General features: G+C 35.5%; 1 protein-coding gene and 1 non-coding gene across 3 annotated transcripts in view; one reads left to right on the top strand and one right to left on the bottom strand.

Annotated features, from left to right (window-relative positions):
- Positions 1-27,341, bottom strand: part of Rnls (renalase, FAD dependent amine oxidase) — a 309,420-nt gene that overhangs the window by 55,618 nt on the left and 226,461 nt on the right. For both annotated transcript variants that reach the window (XR_007108669.1, XM_047551997.1), the window contains exon 5: positions 15,134-15,307. Coding sequence is in view for 1 of the 2 variants with exons in the window: in XM_047551997.1 (XP_047407953.1) it covers positions 15,134-15,307 (174 nt within the window). In the remaining variant the exon portion in view is untranslated. The remainder of the gene's footprint in view (positions 1-15,133; positions 15,308-27,341) is intronic.
- Trnak-uuu (transfer RNA lysine (anticodon UUU)) lies at positions 10,580-10,652 on the top strand. Its single transcript has one exon. It is a non-coding gene; the product is annotated as a tRNA-Lys (tRNA).

Genomic DNA, 27,341 nt, shown 5'->3' with positions numbered 1-27,341 from the left:
TACCTAAAGGACTTAAAATCAGCATACTACAGTGATATAGCCACACCAATGTTCATAGCAGCTCAATTCAATTGTGCAACCAACCTAGATGCCCTTCAATAAATGAACGGATAAAGAAACTGTGGTATATATACACAATGGAATATTACTCAGCCATAAAGAATAAAATTGTGGGATTTGCAAGTAAATGAATGGAGTTAGAGAATATCATGCTAAGTGAAATAAACCAATCCTAAAAAAAAAACCCAAAGACCAAATGTTTTCTCTGATAAGTGGATGCTGATATATAATGGGGTTGGGGGGTAAGGAGAGAATGGAGGGATTGTGTAGAGGGAAATGAGGGGAGGGGACGGGATGACACAAGGAAAGATAGTGGAATGAGACAAACATCATTACCCTATGTACATACGTGATTACATGAATAGTGTGATTCTACATTGTGTACAATCAGGGAAATGAAAAGTTGTACCCCATTTGTGTATAATGAATCAAAATGCATTCTGTTGTCATGTATAACTAAATAGAACAAATGATAAAAGATTTGCGGGTTGTTAATTACCCCCAACTAGTTCATATTCCTATTTCAGATGTACTTGGGAATAAGGAACTTCAAAGAAAGCATCTCATATCTCAGATCTGAGATACCCAAATTATTTTTTGTTTTCCTCTTTCATGTTTTCATCAGATCTCATTAACTCATTATTCATTTAACAAACATTTTATTGAGAAATTACTATGTTAGGCACTGTGCAAATGCTGGAGATATAGTATGAATAAAGTGAATTATAAATGGACCTTACCATTTAAAGTTGAAATAGACATTAAACAAATGATCACATGAAATCAATGTATAGTTATTGAAAATTAAACTATAGGGTGTTACAAAAGAGTACAACAGGAAAACCTAAAGAGAAGGGGAATTCAGAAATGGCCTCTGTAGGAGTGACATTTAAACTAAGATAGTCTAGGCAGAAAGAACATAAGGGACTTGAAATGTGCAAAACTCTTACCTGGTAAAAAAGAGATCTGTGACTGGATAGTTGGTAAGCTAAGGAGTGAGGACCTAGTGGAAAAGGCCTATGCTAGATCAGGGGTTGATAAACCATGGTCTTTATGCCAAATCTAAACCTGTCACTTGGGTTTCAAAATAAATTTTTATTGGAACACAGCCATGCTCATCCCTTATATGATATACATAGCTTTTGTTACATCCAAGTAGTTACAAGTGACTGTACAGCTCAACAAAGTATTTACTATCTGGCCTTCATAGAAAAAGTTTTTGACCCCTGTGCTACATCACTCAGTACTTTGTAAACCATGTTAAGGATTTGAGATTTAATCCTATGTGCAAAGGGGAGGCATTAAAGGGCTTTGAACAGGAAAGCGAGTGGCATGAACAGATGTGGACTTTAGACCATCCGGCTATGTGAAGAATGAACTGAACTGGAGAGGGCAAGTAGGAGGAGGCCAGTTAAGATAAGACCGTGTGTTTGCAGTGACAGTGGCAATGAAGTGAAGTGAGTTTATAGTGTATTTTAGAAGCAATATGATTTGGTTACATATTGGTCACTAAGATGATGGAGAGGAAGAAACCAAAGATGATTCCTGAAAGAGTGAGGAGATTGGGGGCTCCATCTTCAGAAACAGGGAAGACTGTAAGAGGAACAAGTTCAGAATTGCAAAGGTAGGCAATAAAGACAATAAAGAATCTGTGCAGAACATGAGAGAGAGAGAGACAGAGAGAGGAGAGAACAACTCTCACAGGACTGAAATAATCTTTCCTCTAATTTTTTCCAGCATTCATTCCTTTAAAAATTCCATAGATTCTGTCCATCTAAAGAAAAGGCCACATTTAGTGGACAGCATATATTTCAGAATCTGTTTGAGAGAAGTGTTTTTTTTTTTTTTTTTTTTAACCCCCCTTTGGCTAAGACCTCCCAAGCTTTATGAAAACATCTATTTATTCTGGGACACAAGGAGATTTTCAGCCTGTTGCAGCTTTTATTTGCACTGCCAAAAAGAAAAACGGAAGGCTTTCAATGGTTCTTTAATTGGGCTTTACTCAGGTCCCTAGAGCAGAGAATTTGTCCTAACTCAGATTTGGTTTCCCAGTCTTTTTCAGCAGTTCTCCTTCCACAATGTGTAAAAAAGTCCTGCTTTTCTATGATGACAGTCCACTGAAATGCTCTACTTTCCCAACGCTCACTAGCAATATGCAGTCACCCTTATTAAACATGGTTATTCTGGGCTACTCAGCAGCATGCCCTATGTGGGGTTTTGTGTGTTAAGTGGTATTAAGATTGGACTGCTTTCCTGAATTGGGCAAGGTTTTCCCCTTGAGCCAGCATATTGGTTTTTCTCTAAGGATATCACTTTATCACTGTAGTTGTGTAACTGGGCTCAGCTTTAGATTTGTAACTGTTGGGAGGGATACTGTGAGTGGGTGAATTGTATCTCTGGGCTGGATGATCTGACCTAAAGCTTTGCTCTAGTTCATTTGGTTCACTGAAGAGAAGTTTTTGCCTTGAAATTATAAAATGTTGAATTAAAAAAAAATTGAGATAGTTCAGATGGTGAACTTTTCGTTTATGTCTCAAAACATTGTTTCCTTTGTGGAGGAAATCTACTGGGTAACGGTGGACATTTTATCTCCTTTCCTAATAAGATAAATGGAATTACCTTTCCTGTCATAGTTTGACAGGAAAAAAAAATTGGATCTGTCTATTTTGGCAAGATTTCTCAAATTAAAGGGACTATAATTTTTATGATATTGTTAGCTATTCTTGAGAAGCTAGTATTATGAATATGGTGGAAAAGAAAATAGCATTTTATTTTTAATAAAATTAGGTTCACGTGAGCTCAAGGCACTGAAATGCCTTTCCAAACCTTATTAAATAATATATGGATATGTAACAACAGCAACAAAGAATTAGCTGGGTATATTTATATAGAATTCTATTTCAGCGAGGAAAGCTATATTTTAAATTCAAGGATGCTTCCATTCTTACAAACAGGAATTTGGAATATTTTATACTGAAGAATTCCCCTAGTCCCACAGATCGGTTATAAATATTAATAGAATTTCAATAGATTCTTTTCAGATTCTAATGTTTAATATTCATTCATATTATGCAGGGAGTTCAATGTCCTGTAAAGTACATGTAGATTCTTCTCATTATATAAATGAGCACATATATGAAGTCTTTAGGGACAATGATCATTAAAAATAGCAAGCCCATGTATGATGTTAGAGGACATATCAAAGCCTTCTCAGCTCACTTAATAGCAAGAAAGTCACTGATAATCAGCCAAAGGGCTCTTTAGATCAAATTGACTCAATATCATCACATCTAGGCAAAAAGATAGATTGGTGATTCTGGACAGAGTTAAAAATGCTAACTGATATGCAGTATTTATGAAATGCAATGAAGCAATTTCCTGTGGTGAGATTCTGCAGTCAGGGTTTGAAACCTGCTCTTGAATTAGTCTCAGCCCTTTGAGTTGCTGACAGCTTACTTGGTAGTGCCTTACTCTTCTCAGATATTCTATACTATAGTTTTAAAAATTTCTTATTAAAAAAATGATTTGGGATTCCATAAAAAGCAAGAAAAAAATGTATCCAGGTTAATGTTCTCTGAGTTGAATACCTTACTCAGGTAATGAGATATTGTTTTGCCAACCTAATATGTGAGTATTATTTTAAATAAATGATAAGATATAACTAAAACTGCACTATTAACACTTTCCTTCTCTCTTCTCTTTCTCAAGATGAAAGAATCTGTATACAAAAAGACATACACCATAAAATAATTTGTATGTGATGGCAATTATAAATACAGCATTTACTGTGCACCTGTACTGTGTCAGGCATAGGACCGGGAATTTGGGATATGCTATTTCATGCAGCCCTCATAATATTTCTGGGAGATGTTATACTTAACGTTTAGGCAAGTGAAGCTCAGGGAAATTAAGAAACTCACTCATGGTCATAGATTAGTTGAGTCACATGAAGATGCTGGTATTCAACCATTTAGACAAAGATGGCAGCAGTATTATTCAGTACAACCTAATTTTAAGCATTGAGTTACAGTTCAAAACAAGGTCTGTGATTCCAAAATCCACTGAACTATGCCAGATGATACTGGTTATTTTTGACCATTTGTGATAACAAAAAACAAATCATGAATTATACAATAAAGAATTAATTGCTCACCAAATTTGGGTTAAAATGAACTCATCATTTGTGGCAGATTTCTGTATATCAGTTTAATGTCATTTTGATATTAAAAAAAAAACGCTAAAGTGCAGCAGAGAAATGGCACATTTGCAGAGCTTATCACATATTTTCTAAGTTAGATATCTCAGCTGGAGCACAGTTGTTTTTCAACCAAGTATTAAAAAGAAATATCTTCCACAAAGAGAGCAGGATTCTTTGAAGTATAACCTTGGAAATCGAGGTCCATATTATAGGGCATCATTCAAAGCAGATGTGTATTCCCCAGGGACCATGGTAAAATTGTTACTGAGAATACTTGTACATCTTTAAGAAAACAGTTCAATAAAACTTTCAGGTCTTATTGGTAATACCATGGAGTCAAGTATTCCCAATGTTCTAGGAATGGTATGTCCAAAAGGAGACTTCTGATCACTCTGATTGCCAAGAACTCACATATGCTCTTCAATGGTTTCCAGAATCAGCAACTCAATAGAGAGCTCATTCATTGAATATGATTTGAAGGATAGCAGTAGCAGAAGCACAGATTGTCTTAGAGATGATTTGCTGTTCAGTCATTACTTTTCCTTGCCTGCTAAGTAGGTGACCAATGCTGAAGTACTAATTCTCAATGTTATTTTAGAGCCAGGGAAGGGCATGTCAGAGTTACATAAAAGTTGACTGGCCCAGTAAATATTTATGAAGCAGTGAATACTCCTGTTACGCAATGATGTTAGTCTCTATCTCTTCAATCTTGATCGGGATAAGAAGGATCAAGGGATATATAATGTGTGATGGAGAGCAGCACATGTTCCCACTAAAGGAGAGAGCTGCTAATCTTGGAGAACAGCAGCAAGCTCTGCAAATCAGGGAATAGCAGTTCTTTAGCCCATGAGACATTTAGATTGATCTGAAGAAGAAATCTTGACAGTGAGGAACATGGAGGAAGCTCTAGGTAAGGGAATGATCCCATCTCTTTGGGATAGTGTTGTCATGGTCACAGATAAAAATGGACTACAATGAAAACTTGTCAAACTCCCATCCAGCTCAAGGTTTTACTGTTTCCCAGGACCTGAGGCTCAGAAGCTGAGTTTTACACAGTTTTACAATACTGTTCTCAACTTGCAAAGGTTTTGAGATGCCTCCAGAATGATGAAAACCAGGCACTTGTCTGGGAAGCAGAGCAGCGCACATTATTTTGAGCCCTGGCTCACAACTCGGGAGTGTTGACAGCTTCACTTCAGACCACAGTAAGGACTTAACTTCAGATCCTTCAAAACAGCTCAGTCCCACAGAGACAGCCTTTTTTCAGTTTCCTTCTCTCTTAGATTGACATGATTGCAGGTATTATGGAAACAGAAAGTTGAATTTTTTATATGTGAGTTATAGAGGATAAGTTCTGTCTTAATTCAAATAAGGTTCTCAAATAGACAAGAAGATTGCCATTTATGCAATTGACACTAAGCTTTTGCAGAGGAACCCACATAAATAATCCATAAAGTTCCTATTGAATTTCATCCTACATGTTTCAGAAAGTGCCTGGACTATCTTATTAATACAACCCAAGATAAAATACCATGGATATAAAGCAACTGTTCATACCAGGACCATGCTGAGGGTGTAGTGAGTTGTGGTACGATTATGAAGAAAACCATATAACAAATCAGTTAAAAACTACATATTAATCCTATTGGTCAAGTGTAAGGGTGCCTCTTGTCATCTAGTTTTCTGCTTCTTTCCCTTTCTTTGTTCCTTCCTTTTCTAATGCCTCAGGATATCTCAAATTTTCAATGTAGAAGAGGAATGCTAAGTCTTACAGGCAGAGCAATGCAGTTCTCCCTGCTTTCCCTTTCCAACTGGTATCTAATCTTTCCAGGGGCTCAGTGGACTGTAATTATAAACAGCAAAAATTAGCTGAAATTACATTGAACATAGCAGTTTCTTCATTATACAATAGGGGCACACCTATTAATTGCCCTTTGTTACTGGGCAGTCATAGGGGCTGTGGCAATTCCTTTCTGTGTACTTTGCTGATTTGTTTTCCTCCTTGCTTTACATTGGCCATCCTCACCTCCTTACAAAGCCAAAAGCAGTTACTCCTTGCTGTTTCCTTTCTAAATTGGCAGCAGTGTTTTCTGTTGCTCTCATCTGTGGCCTGTAAATTCCAGGTCTCTGATTTATTCAGCAAAAACAGTGATCTGATTCTCATTTCTGCCTTCTCCTCCACGAAGAGTGGATACAAACAACACTAAGCCACCAACACATCTGGCTCTTACGTTCTGGACCAATTCTTGACCAACTTGAAAGTCTTTTGTCTATAGCAGCCTGATAGCCACAAGTTCAGGCCAGTACCAAAAGTGAAAATACCATTTTCAGGGCAAGCAGAACACAAAGGTGGAATGTTGACACACAAAAAAAAGACTTAGGCTGTTTAATGTTCAGGTTTCACTTCTTAGTGCAGATGCTATATAAATCTGTAATTTAGAATTGTTTATAGCAATAGAAATGTCAGAAGAAAGTCAAGCGATAGGTCAAACTAAAGTTTCTGATTTATTCTTGGATTTAAATGCTCTATAGCACCCATCATCTTTCCTTTCCTCACCTAAAAGGAGATTATTGGGTTCATGTTGAGAAAAGGTCATGATTATTTTTTGAAAAGTTCATAATATTGTCACAAGGCAACTTGACCCTTTCTGGTTTTGATCATGGCTGTGAGTTATCACGCTATACTGTATAGATCAGTGCACTACATTATATTCATGAGAACTCTCACTGGACTGACTGCACATAATTAGTCCAACAGTCTCATGTGTCTATTTACTGAAGGAAAACTCTGAAGAACTTTTCATTTGAACAGATTTCATAAAACTTTTTGTTTCATGAGGGTGGGAACTATCAAATCCTTAGTACTTAGTGCAATGCTTAAGAACAGAAACATTTAAAACATATTTATATAAATTTGTTCAATTGAATCGACTGAGAATGGAAAACATACAAGTCAAATATTTGGGAATTCAATTTTGTTGAAATTGAATATATTTGCTGAATTGATATATATCCCAGTAATATAATCTATAAAATAGTTTTAAAGCCTAGTTTTTTGATGTGTATACTTAGCTGACTTTCTACTTTCTTTTGATCCCTGGCATGATTTTCATAGAGTTAAGTGGGTAGACAAGTGTTATCTTAGATGTAAATCTTTCCCACTGAGGACAGTTTGACAGGGAAACCAGAGGCTGAAAGGGGTCTGTTGTTTGTTTTTTCTTTGTGTTCAATGTCTCCTTACAATATGGGATGACTTAATTCATTCTCTAATGAAAGTTAATTTTTTGTTTTCAAATATGAGAAATATTATGTGAAATAAAGACTAATCTATTTTATACTTTGTGTCTATTAATTTAAATGACAGCATTTATATATGTGTATATATACACACATTTTATATATGTCCATAGATAATATATATATGGGTGTGTGTGTGTATATAGATAATTACACATGTACTCTTATATGTATTTTTTTCTTCCTGAGAGATGATTCCACTATCTGATATTACAATCATGTGATAATCTATGGCATCATTGTAATAATGAGAAGTATATACACAATTAGTATTTTGACTGTTGTTAATTAAATTGCCTTAACTGGTTTATATGGAAAGCATCAGTCATGTAACTGAATTACAAATTGCTCTGTCTATCATATCATGACTTTTATAGCTAGCTACTGCTTATTATTTTAGGATGATGATTTCTATTTTATCTGAGAGCTCTGATTTTTTTTTTAAACAAAAGGCTAAGGTGGAAACCTTACAGTTTTTCATGACTATGGTTCTTCTTTTCCTTTCTTCCTTCTTTTTTCCCTCCTCTCTTCTTCTTTCCTTTCTTTTCTACTTATAAAATTTTTACCTGTCTGGGTTGCATTTACTGCACTTTCAATTAATTCCACATTTATTTGAATCCTAGAGCAGACCATTTTATGTTGTCAAATCACATGGCTATCTGCTTAATTGGAATAATCACGAAATCCCTTAAGTGATCATGAGGCAACTAGATTTAAGGCCCCAGGCCCATCTCAACTGTTTACAGGATTTCATATTATGCCCTTGTCTTTTATAAAATGTATATGGTAATAAACAGCCATATGGGATAGCATTTCTGCATCTTTTATAAAACAGTCACTAAAGGCATTATATTAGTGTTTGTCATTCAAGACTCCTAACAATAAAATGCTTATAAGGATAAATTCCATTTGATAAAAAGTTTATTTACTTCCATGTCTTCTTTTTGAATGAGTTGGATTGTTTTCTTTGATTAGAGCTTGAAAATTATGTAATTATGGCTAACGACCATTCCATGTCTAGAGTCACAGATTATATTAATCTCTTCAGATTTGCTACCTACTGTCTATTTTATTGATCATTAACACTCTTCCAGATGGTGAACAAAGAAGCATGCTAAAATTCTGATATTCATTTTCAGGGTCATTTAAATGTCTTATTTATTTAAGCTGCCTGACTTCTATTTGCACTGGTACAGAGGACTGCATTCACCTAAGACTTTTATATTTATGTCATTTTGCTCTGGAGAATACAATATCTAATTTTAAGACTGCAATTATTAATTATAATAGTAGGTGCCACAAATAACTGACATACTATTTTCTGAGTGTCATGTGAAATTCTTTGTGTGTTCAAACTATTGATTCCTTAATAACCCTTTGGGGTTGGTTGGCATTATTTTCCTCATCACATTGAGGAGGAAACAGTTTCAGTAATTTACTGAATGTCACACAATGGGTAAGCAGTGAAAATGAGATGAATTTGGGTAGTCTGACTTCTGGCTAGTTTGACTCCAAATTTAATCTTGGAAGGACCACAAGGATCTTGGGAGGTAAACACGTCACACTTGTGGCATTATTCCCTACTCCCTCTGCATGAAAGACATTGCTAGTTGTTGGTAAAATCCTTTTCGGCTGAGTCTAGAATTTAGTTTTGGAATTATTCTTAATTTCTGCTGTTATGGTTTGGATGTGAGGTATCTCCCAAAAGCTCATGTGTGAGATAGTGCAAGAAGGTTCAGAGGATAAATGATTGGGTTGTGAGAGTCTTATAATCAGTGATTTAATCCCCTGATAGGGATTTAACTGAGTGGTAACTGAAGTGGCAGGGTGTGGCTGGAGGAGACTGGAATTGAGGCATAGCTTTGGGTGTACATTTTGTATCTGAAGAGTGGAGACTCTCTCTCTGCTTCCTTATGATATGAGCTGCTTTCCTCTGCCACACACTCTACCATGATGTTCAGTTTCACCTGGAGACCTGAGGAGTGGAGCCAGCTGTCTATGGATTGAGACCTCTGAAACTGTGAGACCTCAAATAAACTCTTCTTCCTCTACAATTGTGCTGGTCAGATCCTTTTAGTCACAGCAGCAAAAAAGCTGACTAAAACACTGCTCTAGGTCCTGACTACCTATTGAATGATTTGCACTTGTGTTTGAAACCTATTAATCATCCATTTGTATCTAATCAGTTCCTTTTATAGAAGGAGGTATTGGGGTAACTGGCTAGATGTTCACAAAATCCACTTTTACTTCTTTCATACATAGGTAGACACAAGTTTCCCTTCCAAATTGGTGTGTCCAAGTAACTGTGTGCAAATCAAGAGAACGTAAGGACACCTAGTGTGCATTGTATGTAGGCCCAGCTCTTCCCAGGTGCTCTCCTTTATTCTCTTTCTCGTGATTTGATGTGTAAGGGCACAAAGATGGTATGACCCTAGGTATCTGAATAACTCCACCCCCCCAAAGTTCTTTAATTTTTTTTTTTTTTTTTTGCGGTGCTGGGGATTGAACTCAGGGCCTTAGGGCTTGTGAGGCGAGCATTTTACCAACTGAGCTATCTCCCCAGCCCTAAAGTTCTTTAATTTTTTAAATTGACATGTATTTATGAGAAATAGTACAATAATTTGATTCACGTATACAATGTGTAAGGATCAAATCAGAGTGATCAGTGTTTCCATCTCCTTAAATGTTTATCATTAACCTCTTTGAAGAAAGTTACCTATTGTTTGGGCTGAACAAGAAATAAATTTCTGTCAAATTTAGATCATGAAAAAGTTTTGGTTGTTTCTGTTAAAAAAAATTAGGCTAACAAATACAAGGCTCATGCAAGAGTATATCAATAGTACTTTTCAGAACAAGATTTTGAATCTAGGTCATTTAAGTCCAAATTCTTCCCACTACACAAATTGTACTGATAATTAAAAAAAAAAAAAAATTATTCATGTATACTTTAGCTTTCTGTTACTATAACAAATACCTGAGATGATCAACTTATAAAGAATGGATAAAGAAACTGTGGTTTGGGCTGGGGATGTAGCTTAGTTGGTAGAGTGCTTGCCTTTTAAGCACAAAGCCCTGGGTTCAATCCCCAGCACCTCCAAAAAAAAAAAAAGAAAGAAAGAAACTGTGGTTTTATATATATATATATATATACACACAATGTAATATTATTCAGCCATAAAGAAGAATAAAACTATGGCATTTACAGGTAAAAGGATGCAGTTGGAGACTATCATGCTAAGTGAAATAAACCAAAACCAAAGGCTGAATGTTTTCTCTGATAAATGGATGATGATACATAACAGGGCTTGGAGGTATGGGGGGTAAGAGAACGATGGAGGAACTTTGGATTGTGTAGAGGGAAATGAGGCAGGGGTATGAAAATGGTGGAATGAGACAGACATCATTACCCTATGTATATGTATGATTACACGAATGGTGTGAATCTACATCATGCACAACTATAGAAACGAAAAGTTGTACCCCATTTGTGTACAATGAATCAAAATGCAGTCTATAAAAATAAAAGGTTTATTTTGGTTTACAGGTGTGGAGGTTTCAGTCCATGGTTGCTGGACCCTATTGTTTTGGGGCCTGCTGTGAGGCAGTTTATCTTGGTGGGTAGTGTGGTAGAAAAGCTGTTCATCTCATGACTGGGAAGCAGAAAAGAGGAAAAGGAAGGGCTAGGATTCTATTCTCCCCTTCAAGTGCACACTCCCCCAAACTAGAAGACTTTCCCCTGGGTCCCACCTCTTAGTTTCCTCTAGTTCCCAATAGTTCAAGCTAGGGAGTTTTTAACATGTGGGCTTTTAAGGGGGGGGGGGGCACTGAAGATCCAAACTATAGCATGATGTTAATATAATAAAGATTTTTTAAAAAGAAATTCTAATCCCATTAAGATTTCAGTTCATTAGCAACAAAGGTTCCCCTGTCTCTAAAAAATCTCCACGTCAATGTCTTCAGGACCAGACCTCCCCACCCCAATCAATGGTTTACTATTCCTGCCAAAATAAGAAGCACAAAAGACAATGTCAAACCAGAATTTCTTGAGTGTGTACTGGGGAACCATTTCCAAAGGATGTTCATAGGTTCAGTACCCAAATGGTCCATGGACAAAAACATTTGGGAAGTTCTAAATTAAATGAAGTGTAAAAGTGTCTTTTTGTTTGGTAGGAATATCCTTTAATGGAATATTTTCTAAAATCTTCCAAAAAGTCAATAGCATTTTGCAAATTTTACCACAGGAGTTCCTTCCCAAAGAGCATTTTGAGGAACTAGTGTTCCACAGAACACATTTTTGGAAACACAAACATCAGTTTATTGGTTCAGACCCATAAATATTGGTACTAGTACATCTTAGATTTTAGGTCCTATGCCTAAGGAAGTGTTGGTTCTGATTGTGGCTTTCTACCTACTAGGTAATACTACCTATTCCTGACATCTGACAGATGATTATGCCTCGACCTTTGTCTGGTATGGGCCACTTCTTTATCCTATCTCAAAAGACTTTATCAACTCACTGTATTTTGTGGTCTCAACCCTGCCAGCCTTCATTTGTCCTGTTGCTGCCCTACCTTATTAGTTGAGTATGTGTATTATAGTATTCATTCTGATTCAATCAACCTCCTCAAATAAAGGGTGGGCCTGGAGTAGCATTAGCGACATAAAGGAACATCTCTTACTGGCCCATTAAAGTATTCATACTAATAAAGTAAAGTAGAATTACATTATATGGGCATTTATATTATGTGAGGTCAACTCTGGTCCTGGATAGTGAGAAAAACTAGTTTAAATGAAGGCTGTTAGATTTTATGTTTGGAAATGTCATTACTAGAGACTTCATATAATTTAAAACTTGCATAATAGAAGATTAATTTTCCATACACTTGACAAAAGAAGGCAGGTATTTCTGTGCCGTTTGAACTGGTGCCACCATGGGCTGTAGCAAAAACATGGTCCTACGGTTTTAAAATTGTGTGATTATTGCTATAAAAAGTCTTTAAAATTCTATTATTACAAATGTTGTCAATCATGTGGGAGTTTGTTAATATTCTTATGTTGCGCTCTTTCAAATCTGCAGTTTTATAAATTGTCACTGTAATGTAATGTGGGTGTTTTCACATACCATCCCACTCCATTTGTACAGCGGATTTCAACTGTTAGGAGATATGACTGCTATTTCTTTCCTTCCTGTGTACCTTTCATAGTAGAAAATATCACTCCATCCTATAAATGCAAAGCAAGTATTTAATTTATAATCATCCAAAGAAACTGGAATCTGTTAAACATTGGGAAATGGCTGCACAACCATTTGTTATGTCATTGAAAGTTGTTCTGTCATTCTCCAAAATGTCATGTAGTTTTAAGGGACTTCGGAAGTAATTTTGAATATTCTTCTATGTGCCACCTTTAGAACTTTGCCTTCTACATAAATTTTGACTGTACTTGAAGATAAAAGGCATTACTAATTGTCAACCCAGTATCCATTACTTACTTCTTTTTCTTTAACAAAACCCTATTTTATTCAAGGATGACTCTTCATAGGACTAATGGAAAGATGACCTTAATGCAAGTTCCAGAGGTAAATTTTTATTCATCTAGACTAATCATAATATTCCCAACCATTTTGCCAGTGACTGATTTTGGATTGGATGAGTAACACAATTTTGGTCTATGACACATGATAAGTCTGTTAAGGGGTTTATGGAGAGAGTTCCTTGATTTTTAGAAAGGAAGAGAGTCAGTGATGATCCCTCTTATTCCTAAGCATGTTGCTGGTCTTCTGTGTAATTCTAGTAACTACTGCCATTTTGCTACCATGCCTCTGAGGATGTCAGCACCAAGAGTGGAGGAGAACTGAGAAAGACAAAGCCTGAGACCTTAAAGATAGTGCTCAAATTCTGTATCAACCAGTCCTGCGGTCTCCTCAATCTCTTCTTCCTCGCCAGTTTGTATTTCCGTAAGAAAATACCAGACACTAAGGGCTCAAACAACAAAATTTTCTCACATTTCTGGAGCCTGTGAAGTCCAAGGTCAAGGTGCTGGTCTACTTGATACCTGGTGAGGGTTTTTTTTCTGGCCTGCAGATGGCTGCCTTCTTGTTGTCCTCACCTGGCTTTTCTTTACTGTTTGAAAGTCATGACAGAAATAAGGATCTCCCTCTCTCCCTCTCTCCCTCTTTCCCTGTCTCCCTCTCTTGCTTTTCTTATAAGGCCACAAATTCTTTTGGGTTAGGACCCCACCCTTATGACCTCATGTAATCTTAATTACCTCCTAAAACACCTATCTCTAAATGCAATCACACTGGGATTAGGGCTTGAACATATGAATTGAAGGAGACACAATTCTGTTCATAACAGATAACAGATGTTCTTATGTTGTTTAAACAAGTTTAAATTTCTTTTCTGTTACATACAGATGATAACCCTGACAGATATCTTATAAAGCAATATCCAGAGGATAATGTCTAATTCCTAGCATATAACTTGGGAAGAACAAAGGCTATTTTCCTTTCCTCAGAACAAAGCAGTACGGAGTAAAAATGGTTAGTCCATTGCTGTTACAGGGCATTTCATGAACTGCTGATTGTACATATATGTGGTATCATGTTAACATAAACAGTCCAGCCCTTAGGGAGTTTTAAGTTATAAAAGAAACATTTTTCTAAGATCATGTACTCTGATATAAAAACCACACTCCAGACTAGTTCTATCATTATAAAGTTCTGGCAAGCCGAGAGACGTTAGTTGGTGATTTTATCAAGCAAGACTTCTAACTAATGGCTTGGTGAAACCATCACTGGGCCATAAAACACTATAACACATTGAAGCAATGTCATTTAGTCATTTTAGATCATTACAGTTTATTTATGAAAAACAGTATCTCAGGGGGCAACACAATCCTACAAATAAGAATATAGTCTCACTTTATTTTTTGCCTGAAATGAAAGTTTTATTTTTCTTGCAATTCAAATGTAATTTTTGTAACTATCTTCAACAAAAAAAGGGGAAGGGTAGATTTCATTCTAGGAAAGCTCTCATGAAACATTTTTGCCTATCATTTTAGTTACATTGTATACAAAGTAATTTTACCCTATTTTTCCAGAAGAAATGTAAATAAACAACAAATTATGTTGAAGTGAAGGATTTTCATAACACAGTAAGGTTCACTTTTATTTCTAGCCAGAGAAATGGAAAATCAGCACTTATCAAATTTTAAAAAGCCCAAGCCAAACAAACAGAACAGAGCTCCACCAAGAAACAGACGATGAGGGATACATTTGCATATACATGGATCCATATTAAAGCAATAGAACATGGGCCATTTTGAAATCTTAAACCTTCTGACACTATTTTCATGATCTCAGTAATATGAACCATGTGGTGAATGATTTTCTGAAAAACTTTGCTGGTTTCACTGTGTATTTTATGACTGGGCAAACGTGACATTAAATTTTATCCCCTGTGGCTTGGAGTTAAATGCTTGCTCTGTTCAGAATGGCAACACTCAATTAAACAGCATTTTTCATGATCTACACCCACCATTGTTACTGTATTTAAGGGAAATAATGGGGGTACTGACCTATATTGCGCTTCTTATTATCAATGGAGACAAAGCGTATGCAGGGATTACTGGTGATGTACTGCCCAGCCCAAGGGACGTCAATCTTCGTGCCAGCTTCATAAAAGAGGCCCAGAGCATAGCGAGAGGAGTAGCTTACAGACTCCAGTTGCTGCCTTTGGTATTCACTAATTACTGTGGAAGAAGAAATAAAAGGTATCAAACTTGAAAATATCATCTTTCCTTTCAATACATCAAATACAGTGCTGCTTTATACCAGTTCCAACTGTTTCCATCAACTGCAGCGTACTTACCATGAATTTTGAAGGTAATGTAATGCCTTGGCTGGCAGTCAAGTCTTTCAAAATCTGGCTCTGAATTGTTTTTCTAGTTTGGTATCTTATTTATTGTCCTTGAACTATCTGGCAACATTATAGATTTTATGTACTGATGACTTACTATGTGCTTGGGTCTTTGCTAAATACTTGACACAGATTTTCACTCTATCATAACAATCTTATAATGTGAGTATTATTTCTGTGTTACAGGTGAGAAGACTGATGCTCCCTTGATTATGACCTCTTACATGTTTCCATGGTATGGGGTAATTTGTTTGCCTGTTATTTTTCTGCCAGTGGATCCTAATACTTTCTTAAGCACAGAGAGCACACCTTAGTCATCTTTGTTGTAGGCCGATTCCCTACTTAAAACAGGCACAACAAGAATTAAACCATAAAGGAAAAGGAAGGTAAATACAGTCATGCAAAATTAGTTGAAATGTAAGAGGTAAATAGTCATAAATGTCAAATCCTAGAAAAGGAATTGGACAAATTTGTGTTCAAATCCTGACTCTGCCACTTACCAGGATTGTGATGCTAGTTAAGCTACTTACTCTGATTACGGTTCTTTTGTTCATAAGTGGCAATAATAGTATAAAATGTATTAGTTTATTGTAAGGATAACATGAAATAATACATAGCACAGTACCCAGCACACAAGTGTTCATTAAATGGTAGCTAGAATAAACAGAAAAATATTTAGGAAAATGGGGCAGCATTCCATCCTGGGATGGAGAAGGAAGAGATTTCTCCCATTCATTAATTTCCATCTCCAATCCCAATCTCAGGGAATTGCTTATTCATAACTGTACAGTTTTAATAATCTGAGTTTCAGAGAAGGTCATAGTTCTATTCTGAAGGGTTAGGCAAGTTAGTTTAGATATGGAACACATGGAAAATTCTTATTTAATTAGTGACGAATATCCTTATGTAAAGCAATTGGGATAAGCAGACCTCAAGAGCGGGTGTCAACAGTAGTTAAACCTTGAAGAGGCGACCTCAGGCTCAGAAAGAGGCAGGAAGAATATTCCTTGAATTATTTAAGTGCAGTAATAATTATATATACTATTACAACTATGAAAATTTTTAGAACCTTGGCTACCAAACATTTTTAGAATTATTAAAACTGAAGTTTTGTGGACTGGGGATATGGCTCAGTTGGTAGAATGCCTGCCTTGCAAGCACAAGGCCCTGGGTTCAATCCCCAGCATCGCAAAAAAAAAAAAAAAAAAAAAAAACACAAGAAAAAAAAAACTGAAGTTTTGACATGAGATTCCTGACTTTGCCACTTTCCTCTGGGTTCTTGTCTTGCAAATTTTGAAGAATAAAATCCATGGACAATCATGGAAGGGAAGAGTAAACACAGTAGGATTTCTTTAATCTAGAGGAGACAGTACTCCTACCATGCGGGAAAACCAGAAAAACCTTTTGGATGTGCTAGCTTAGTTAGGACTTATATATGGTTCTGGGTAGAGCATGGAGCAAAATCCATGTAAAACAGGCATTGAAAATAGCACCAAGATCACTAATCAAAGTCTGTATACAACAGGCATTGTGAACAGTGCCAAATTCATCAGATCAGATCAAAGTCTGCTGCAAAAAAGGCATTGAAAACAGGACCAAGGCTATCTCACCTTTGAGTTTTAATTCTTCCTATCAACTTCCATCTGGGTCCACCTCCACCTTCCCATTTTCCCACCTCCGGTACAAAGGAGTTGGCTGGAGGCATCCCACAGGTGAGCCTCAGGGTCTTTTACATTTGAAATAGACCTTGGTAGTGCTCCAATATTTCTACTGGTTAGTCTCCAGGTGTCCTTCCTGCATTTGAATAAGACTAACCATTGATATTCATTATGACCTCATTTGATTTGCACCAAATCCCTACCAAGATAAGTGCTTTACAATTTTCACTTTACAGCTCCAGGCAGGTGTGCTTGGAGAGGCTAAGTAACTTGCTGTGGGATGCACATCCTCCAGGCTGAGGGATCAAGGTGAATCCAGACTTCGCACTTTGGAGTCAAGGACATGACCTCCTTACCTCAGTCTTTGCCCTGCTGATCTCGGTTTCAGAATGGACTCTGATGCTGCCTTCTCCTGTGACATGAGTGGTTATTTTGCACTGAGATGTAAAAGCCACTGTTCCCTTCAACCCTCATTTCCTGCCTATTGAACGCTTTACTTGCTAAACAAATGCTGACATTGGCCTTATTAAACTCAGTTAATTTTAGGTTACATTTTTATTATTTAACCTGTATTTCAAGTTATGGCTTCATGTTAATTATGCTTACTCATTTCTGAGAGAAGAGGTAAAAGATACAAATGACTGCAATTAAGCTCATATCACTAAAATTTCCCATTTTAAAAATTAAAATGAAACCAAACAAAAACATTTAAAAATTTTTAAAAATCAAACAAAACTATGTAGTGTGCTATTATGGAACTGAAAGGACATTATTATTTAAAAAAAAAAAAACAAAACTGAAATGTCAACAATGTTGACCAAATTGGACCTTTCCCCCAGTCCCACTCATATTTGCACATTTAGCTAGTTTTCAGACAAACTGGCAAGTGGCAAATCCCACTGAGTAGCCCTTTGAAAAGGTAATTGCTATCTAAATAGAAAGAGCAATTGACCTTACACACCCTTGTCTGCCCAGGGCTCCACAATTCATTTTAAGAACAGGAAGGTAAGAATTCTCACTGAAACAATCTAAATTTCTGAATATATTTATTGAAAGCACCTAGAAAACCACTCCAGACACGGGAACTCACACAAGAGATTTTATTAAACAGATGAGCAGAGTGTCTGCTCTGAAGGGAGAGAGGGAGAGAGGAAGGGGGTGGGGGGGGGAGAGAGAGAGAGAAAGAGAGAGAGATCGAGAGAAGGAATGAATGGTGGGGGAGCTATTCTTAGGTAGTGGAATTTCATGGATTAATAACAATCTGATCAATGGCTGACGAGGAAGTTCATGGGCTAACAATCTAGGTTGTAAAATGGTGTGTGTGTGGGGGGGGCAGAATAATGGTGGCAGCAAAATGGCAGGGGAGAAATGGCTGCAGTCTTGTTAACCCATTGTCCCTTCATTTATTTACTTACAAAAAAAAGAATCTTCTGAAGTTTCTGATTGTTGCAATACGGGCAGTACCTAACAACATTTGGTTTGAAAAAGTCTCTTATGCAAAATGCCAAAGGAACCAGCCCTAGGTCCAAATACATGTTTGGTAAGCAAAATAATAAGTTCTTAACTATCATGTATTCAAAAAGGACATATGACCACTAAGCAAGGCTTATATAAAAATGCCTAATTCCTATATGATGAATCTTTACATAAATATCAACCTCATTTAATTCTGAACCAAGAGGATTTTAATAATCTCTTATATGCAGTATATGGATATATATCATGTAATCTCTATTTTTCTACTATACATTTTTATATATGTGAGATCTCTCTTTACATAGATATTTATATTGTGAGATCTCTCTTTATACAGATATATAGATTAGGAGATCTATCTATATGATATATCTAAATAAATATGAATGTATAGATCTCTCTCTCTCATCCCCCCCTCACCATACATTATAAAATAATATTTTATGGCTATGAGAGTAAAGTGGCTAAAAATTGTAATGAACAGAGTAGTTTGTTTTCATAGTTCCATTAATTAGGAGAGTTGTTCTTATTTCATTCTCTTTGTGCATACATCTATATGGGCATATGTGTGCATGTGTGGGTTTGGGGGAGGCAGAGGCAGAGAGGGAAAGAGAAGGAGAGGGAGAGAAACAGAAGACCTTGACTGTATTATTGAGAAACATTAAATAAGTGATTTCATTTTTTTGTTTCCTACTATAAAATTATTTTCTAAGTTTCCTAGCCTATAAAAGAAGGCTAATGATGATTTTGACTAAGTCCTACTTTTGTTTTGGTGACAAACTCATCCATCATTATCTACTTTGTGACAGTACTCTTCTAGATATTAGGGATGGAGAGCATAAAGTTCCTGCTCTCATTTAGTTTAAATACTTTAGTTAGAGAAGCAAATTATAAATACAAATTCAAGTAAATGGCGTATCAGTTGGTGACAAGAGGTATAAAGAAAAATAAAGCATGGTAAAGGATGTAACAAGCCTGGGTGGTGAGGCTATTTTATACTGAGTTTCAGGTATATGTCTCCTCAAAGTATTTTATTCTGATTGATGTTGGAAGCTACTACTCCTTCACCAGCCAAGGACATATATGAGCCCGCTTCTGTTTTAAAAGTTATCTTTAGGAATAGGAAAGACAGTAAAATGAGTCAGACATAACTTTATTATGTTCATATATGAATACACCACTGTTGAAACTCCACATCATGAACAACCACAAGAATGGGATCCTAATTAGAATAATTTATATATTCCAGGTATTTATTTTTTGGTACCAGGGATTGAACTCAGGGGCACTCAACCACTAAACCACATCCCCAGCCCTATTTTGTATTTTATTTAGAGACATGGTCTCACTGAGTTGCTTAGCACCTTGCTTTTGCTGAGGCTGGCTTTGAACTTGGGAGGCTGAGGCAGGAGGATCACAAGTTGCTAGGATTATAGGAGTGTGCCACCCGCACTTGGCTTCCATGTATTTATAATATGTCAAATACACTCTACTGCCATGTGTATCTAAAAAGAATAAAACAATTTTTTAAATGTAAAAAAAAAAAAAAGAAATGTCATCATTTGGGCTAAGGTGAAGACTGCAAGCACAGAAGAGTGGAACTTGGGCAAAATGCTGTTGTAGCAGTCTTGGATTGGAAATAACTAGAGAAAGGCAGAAGTGCTTACATTTTGGATATAATACATATAAGGCTGTGTGTAAGTGTATGTATGTATACGGTTAAATAAAAATTATGGAAGGCCATTGATTTGGATTGCACTCTTGTACTAAGCACTGACATAAAAACCCAAAATGGAGTCACACATGCTAATATTCCATGTCAGCAAACAGAAACCTAAACTGTTTACTTGCAAGATCTGATATGAGAAATTAAGAGAGAACAGCCCCAAACAGAACAGTTTTCAAAAACAAACAAACAAAAAAAACCAAAAAAATAAGTGAAAACAAAAAACCAGGGCATTCACAGAATTCAATCAAAAAGGGGCCTAGTCCACCTAAATCAACATGATAAACAAGTGCCCTCTGCATAACCTGAAGTAACCTGATGCTAACTAACCTGATTTATGCATTTTGCTGTTTCTTTGTTCCTGCTTAATCTGACTTACAAAACCAAGTGCTCAACAAACCTTGATGGAGGCCTGTTTTGTAAACTGTATGAGACCTGGTGCATGAATTACTAATAAAGCCAGTTAGAACTTTAAAACTCAATTTGTTAATTTTTTTTCTTTAACAATGTATGTACCCACATATATATATGAAAACACACACACACACACACACACACACACACACACACACACACACATATATATATATATGTGAAAATAGAAAATATATATAGGAAAATAAAAAATACAATGTAAATTTTAATGCATATATACAGAGAAGTATCTTATGATTTTTCATAAAGTGAATTCACACTATAACCAGTAGCCAGATCAATAAAAAGAACCTCAGAAACTACCTTCTCCCTTTGCAGGCATGCCCTGCTTCCCCAACCACAGGTTATCAAAAAGCCTGAATTCTAACACCAGAGATTAGTTTAGCTCCTTTTGAACTTCATAGTAATAGAACAATATGGCACATATTCTTTGTGTTACTTTTTCACTCAATATTATGTATGATATAAATGAGGTTATATAAGGCTGTAATTAATTAATTTTCATTGTGGAATAATATTGTTTATGTGTATATATGGCAATTTATTTCTTCATTCCACAACAGATAGACATTTGTACTGTTTGTGGTTTTTGGTGATAACCAATTTACTGTGAAGAGCATATGCGTGTGATTTTCTTGGTTCTATACCTAGTATTGGAATTTCTGGATCATTGGGTTCACATATGTTCAGCTATGGTGAATGTTGTCAACCAGTTTTCTAAACTGATTGTTATCAATTCATAACCTCAACAGGGGTGGATGTATGAAAGTTCAATTATTGTACATCATTGTCAATATTTGCTACTATCTGCCCTTTTAAATTGGGATAATGATATCATGTTGTGGTTTTAATTTGCATTAAATGATAGTGAATATCTGGGAAAATGTCCATGTTCATTATTTGGATATCCTTCTATGACTGCCTATTACTTTTTCTTGATTGCTACAAAGGAGTTCTTTATATACTCTAGACATGAATTTTACCCATAAATTGCAAAAGCTTTCCTCTCAGGGACTTTCCTTTTTATCCTTGTAATAGCGTGATTTAATGTATAGAGTTTTAATTTTAATCTAGTCCAATTTATCATTCTTTTCACTTATACTTAGCACTTTTGGGTTCTATTTAATAACTGCCTATTAGACTACTCCAAGGTCATGAGGACACTCTCTCAGTTGTTCTGTTTTTCTCCTTCCTTCCTCCTTCTCCTTCCTCCCTCCCTCCCTCCCTTCCTTCCTTCCTTCCTTCCTCCCTCCCTCCCTCTCCTTTCTCCCTCCCCTTCCTTCCTTCTTTTCCTTTCTTTTTTCTCTTTTGAAAGTGTTATTGATTTACCTTCCATGTGATCTGGATATTATTTTGAAGATAAGGCCATCAGGATTCACATTGACTTGAAAGGTGGTATGAGGGAAAGAAATGAAATGAATATATGGAATGCTACTTCTCATCCATTCTAATTAAATAAATAACTTTATTATCCTATTATTTAATAACTTAAAATATAGAAAAAGACACTAAATTTTCTGAGGCAAGGACTGTTGTTACCTTACCTCATGAGATTTGTATACCCAGGTTCCAGGAGAGTGACTGATGCTATGTGGGCATTCAAAAAATATAAATGAATACATATTCATTTTAGAAAATTTGGTAAGTATGTAAGGTGAGACAAGGTGAGACAAGCTAAATTGCCATATTTTTATTCTCCAGAGACAACAACATTTTGGTATTTTTTCTTTATATTTTCTTCTTTTTTTTTGCTAAATGGGTACAATCATATTGTACATATAACTTTGTGCATTAAATTTTTGCTTACCATATGACAAAAACCCTTACTGAAAACAATTTTTAATGGCTTTGTAAAATTCGATGAAGTGGATGTTGTATAATTTGCTTAACCAATTCATTAATGTTGGACATTTATATTTTTATTATTAAAGCTGCTATGTACATTTTTGTGTACAGATCTTATTTAAGGTTTCTAATTATTTCCTTACAATAGGATATTAGAAGTGGAATTAATGTTACATTGATTTTTTTAGAAAGACTGCACCAATTTCTACTTTCCCCAGTACATGAAAGTTTCACTTTACTGTTTCTTGCCTGTATTATCTTTTTCCTTATAATTTGATGGGAAAAAATAGATCTCATATTGATTCTAATATAGTAAGACTAAACATTCTTCTCCATCTTGTAGCCCATATATGTATTTTCTCTTTTGGAAACAATCTGTCATTTTTCTAAATCATCTGTTAGAGTCTTCAAGTTATTAATTGATTTTTAATAAGGGTGATATATTATAGTCTCCACTTATCATGTGTTATAAAAGTTTTTCTATTTATTTTTAGTAGTGTATGTGGCATTTTAACATTTATGTACATAATCCATCAGTTTCTTCCCACTCCTTTTCTCCTCTTTCTCTTTTTCTTCCCTCCTTCCCTCCCTCCCTCCCTTCCTGTTTAAACAGTTGGAAAACAGAAATTTATTTATACTTGTAATTCTTGCTTGTCCACATCTACCCTTGTCCAACATTCCTCTCTGTACCCATGGAGACAGACCCTTCTATAGACTGAATCCCCTTGAGCTCAGGTTTCTGAAAGGTTTTGGCCAGAGACACACGCAGGAGATTCCAGGATAGGAGGAGACAGGCCAGAATTTTGATTTTTCCTGTTTCTTCCTGCTTTGTCAGGTGCTGGTAATGCAATGCTGAACTCCTCTACAGTTAAGTACCTTTCTGATGGCTCTTCTCCCTTGGTTCCCACTCTCTTGAGGCATTGGTAACCTTCTCTTCCCTCACTCATTTAGGCCTAGAGGTAGTAAATCTGTTACTAGACCCCAGGTGCCACAACATTCTTTGCTGTTGCCTTAACCCTGCCTACTCTTTTGTAACTACCCTCTCATTATTATTATTATTTTAAATAAAACTTTTGAAAATGCCATCTGTTTCTTGCTGGAACCCTGACTGAAACAATATTTAACAATATTCCAGCTTCTAGGAGAACACTTTGAAGCAAAGTATGGTACATTCTACTCTCATGGACTGGTAGAGACCAACCTTTTAAAATCAAATCCTTGGGCTGAGTGAAGATTTTTGTAATTTGTGAAGGTATGTTATTTTATAAGAAAACAAGATGGGGGTTTCAACTGTATTTCTTTGTACCTAATATTGATATTTTGGACATAATAATGAATATTTCAATGTTGATAGCAAAACAGACATCTTTTAGCAATAACATGGTGTCCATTACCAATATTATAGTTAATAGTAAATGTTGCTGACATTGACACTTAGTGCTCAAAGACTTAACTTCCTTCCAGAATTTGTGTTGCAACAGTTAATTACAGAGCATTGCTAATTTCCTGATTTTCCACCATTTGTAAATAGATCAGGAATAGTTGAAGTTAGGAGGTCAACTTGTATTCTAACAATTTAAATTCTGATTAAGGAAACAGGTCTTGATTTGGTTATTATTGTTTTTATTTTTTTATGTTGAATTCCAAGAAACTTCATGCACAATTCAGCTTCTACCATCGGACCATCTAGCTCTGTGTGGACACAAAGACAATAGCATCTTGGCTAGAATGGATGCTTATTCTTTACTCAAAATGTTCACAGAAGCTGTGCTGAAAGACCCATTCCCATAAATATTTCTCACAGCAAGTCAGTTCAGTTTGATATTTTACCATTCGCGAGTCATTCTTTTTGTGTGAAAGCTTCACAGAATCAGTCTCGTTTCACTTCACCTGGAATAAATTCAATGTTCACTTGGACTCTATAGGTATAGGAATCATTAAGCCTGGAAGCAGTTTCAGAAATAGTTTTGGTGAGCAATAAATCTAGAATTTATTGGTGATACACTCTAGCAGTTATCTCTATGTGGGATTTCCCTGGGGAAATATTTCTTTCATCCTCTGAGGCATCTCTGGAATCAGAAAAATTAAGGTTTGAATTCTGATTCTGACATTTATCTGTGTGACCTTGGTCAAGTTACTTAATGTTTCTAAGCATGTTGTCCTGTAAAATGAAAATAATAGTGCCTGCCTTGAAGAATTGTTAGGAGAATTAAGTGAGATAATATAAAGTGCTTAACATAACACATTAACAATGGCATATAAATGTATTAAAACAGCCAACAATATAGTATTTGATTTTAAAAGTCTTTAGGGGGTATCTATGAGTATACATTTTAAAAAGTCTTTAAAAGTGACACCCTAATGTTCAAACATATCAGAATATCCCTTATTCAAAAATATCTCTGACTAGTAAAGTACATGTCAGAGTACAGAGCAGAGGGTGAAAACAAAATGAGACACAGTTTAGGAAGCCAAAGGGATTTTGGGTAATCATTTTTTGAAAAATTAACACAAACTGTACAATTCTTTAGCTATCTTTCTAGTGTAGAAGGCTGAATGTTTAGAGATTTATCTTTGGAAATGGATGAAAACTCATATTTTGGATCATTTCTTTAGTATTAAGACATTACATTTTCTGACTTTTAATGCTATCCCAGAATTGTGTAAATATAAAAGGTATCAAAGAAAAGGATTTCTCTGTACTGCCTTTGGTCACCTTAGATTATATTTTGATACAAAGTTAGGATTAAGCTATTTTTACACTCATGTGTTTATGGAGAATTCTAATCATTACCTGAACAAACTGTAACAGGTAAATTACATCTACTTCTATGCATAGATGTTTTATGGAAGAATGAATTTAAAAAGCATTGGTGTTTTAACACAATGAAGTTCATATCTAGTAAGAGAAATATATTTTAATGTTTTCTAAATTTTGTGTGACCCTAACAGTCAATGCATTAAGTGGTACTTAAAAAACGAAGAAGAGAACATAAAGATACCTAAAGTTTCTAAAATATAATCAAATTTACTGATTATGACTTCATCTTATTTTGTTACTGGTAAGGGTAAAAATAAACAAGTTTTTTTTTTTTTTTTTTTTTTTTTTAAGCAAGTTCTTAGGTTTTTGTGATTAAACAGGCAATCCTGCCATACCAGGGACAGATTTCATACTGAAATGTCTCTGCAGCACTGCAAGGGACCAAACTGCCTGTTGCTGGCTTTGTGATGAGTCATGACCCCTTCTCTCCCCACACCATTCAGGGAGTTTTCTAATCCCTGTTGTCTGTCCATCTTCTAATCATAAAGAACAATCTGTCAAGGAAAACCAAGGAAAAACCACGACATTTTCTTTCTGGTCCCTGTTTCTACTGCCTCCTTGCCACTGTGTCCCAGTGGCCAGGCTAAAAGAGTGTCCAGTTGTCGCCAACTTTTCAGAAAACCCTAAGACTTTCTTGCAATCACATCAAGTCTTCACTACGTACTATTTATCTGACGGCCCCGTGAGGCTAAAAGGACGTTTGTTTCTGTAGCAACAAGTTCTAACCACAGGTTTAGAAAAATAAACATTTTTAAATGTAGGAACGCTTTTCTGAAGGAATGCAGAATTGGTTGACTCAGGCAATGTTTACTGCAGGCCTACTATGCATCCAGAACTATGCAAGTCTCTGTATCCTATCTCTCAACCAAACACTTAGCAGAGTGGAGGGTAGATTTTGGACTGAGATGTAAAATAAAATAATTTCACCCTGGTTATTGTCAATTTTATCCTTAGGAAACTTCTTTTTGAATTTCAGCCTCTAACTGCAATTGACTTCCTGTTCTCTTTTCAGAACACACAGAGTAAATCTAGAAACCACAATAATATGGTCAGAAAATGCTTGTCTTATTTCCATGCATTCTAAACTTTTTAAGCAAGTATGCCATCATTCTTTGTAGGAAAAGTGCTGAGTTTGGGATGGGAAAGAATATGAAAATAAAGCATCGTGTGTGCTATTACACAAAATGTCACAGAATATCATGCATATTTTACAACCACTCTTCTTGGCCTATCCATTTAATTACTTTATGGCCATGCCATTCAAGAGCAATATAGTTATTCTAAAATTCATAACAATAAAAACTTTATTACATGTCATCTCATATTTTATACAGTTTTTTTATATTTATGGCTAGAGTTACTTTATATTGAGGCAATGATTTAGAGAATTAATATTCTAATTCAAGACTTTTATAGTTTTAGAAATCATAAAGTAATGTTTGCAAGAACCTTGAATCTGTGGTATTGAGGCAAAATGTCAGACTCTGGTGGTGTAAACTCTAGGACACTCAAAAATATGTTCATCTTGTACTTTGCAGATCTGCTAGCTTCTTTTTCTGTTTACATAATAACAACCCCCACAATGCTTAGCTAAAGCCAAAGCAAATAAACTGAACTGCAGAATGAAAACTGTAAGTGGCATTAACCTTCATTTAATGGAAGCCTACACCATTTACTCATTTTAAAATCATTATACTTTCAAAAGTAAGAGAAATCTCAATTTGATGAAATGTACAATTATGTTTTGATCTTCACATCAGCTTTTCTTGTAATGTTTTTAAGGGTGCTTTTAGTAATAGACCAGTCTTCACAATAGTAAAACAAGTTTCATTTTTCTTTGTTATCTTTGCTTTGTTTCCATTTTATTCATGATACTGAACTGTAAATTTTTACTACTGGGTTTCAA

The sequence above is a fragment of the Sciurus carolinensis genome, chromosome 5 (genome assembly GCF_902686445.1).
Source record: "Sciurus carolinensis chromosome 5, mSciCar1.2, whole genome shotgun sequence".
Lineage (NCBI taxonomy): Eukaryota > Metazoa > Chordata > Mammalia > Rodentia > Sciuridae > Sciurus > Sciurus carolinensis.
The sequence above is the reverse complement of the archived record's forward strand: the minus strand, read 5'-3'. Positions and strand labels throughout refer to the sequence as shown.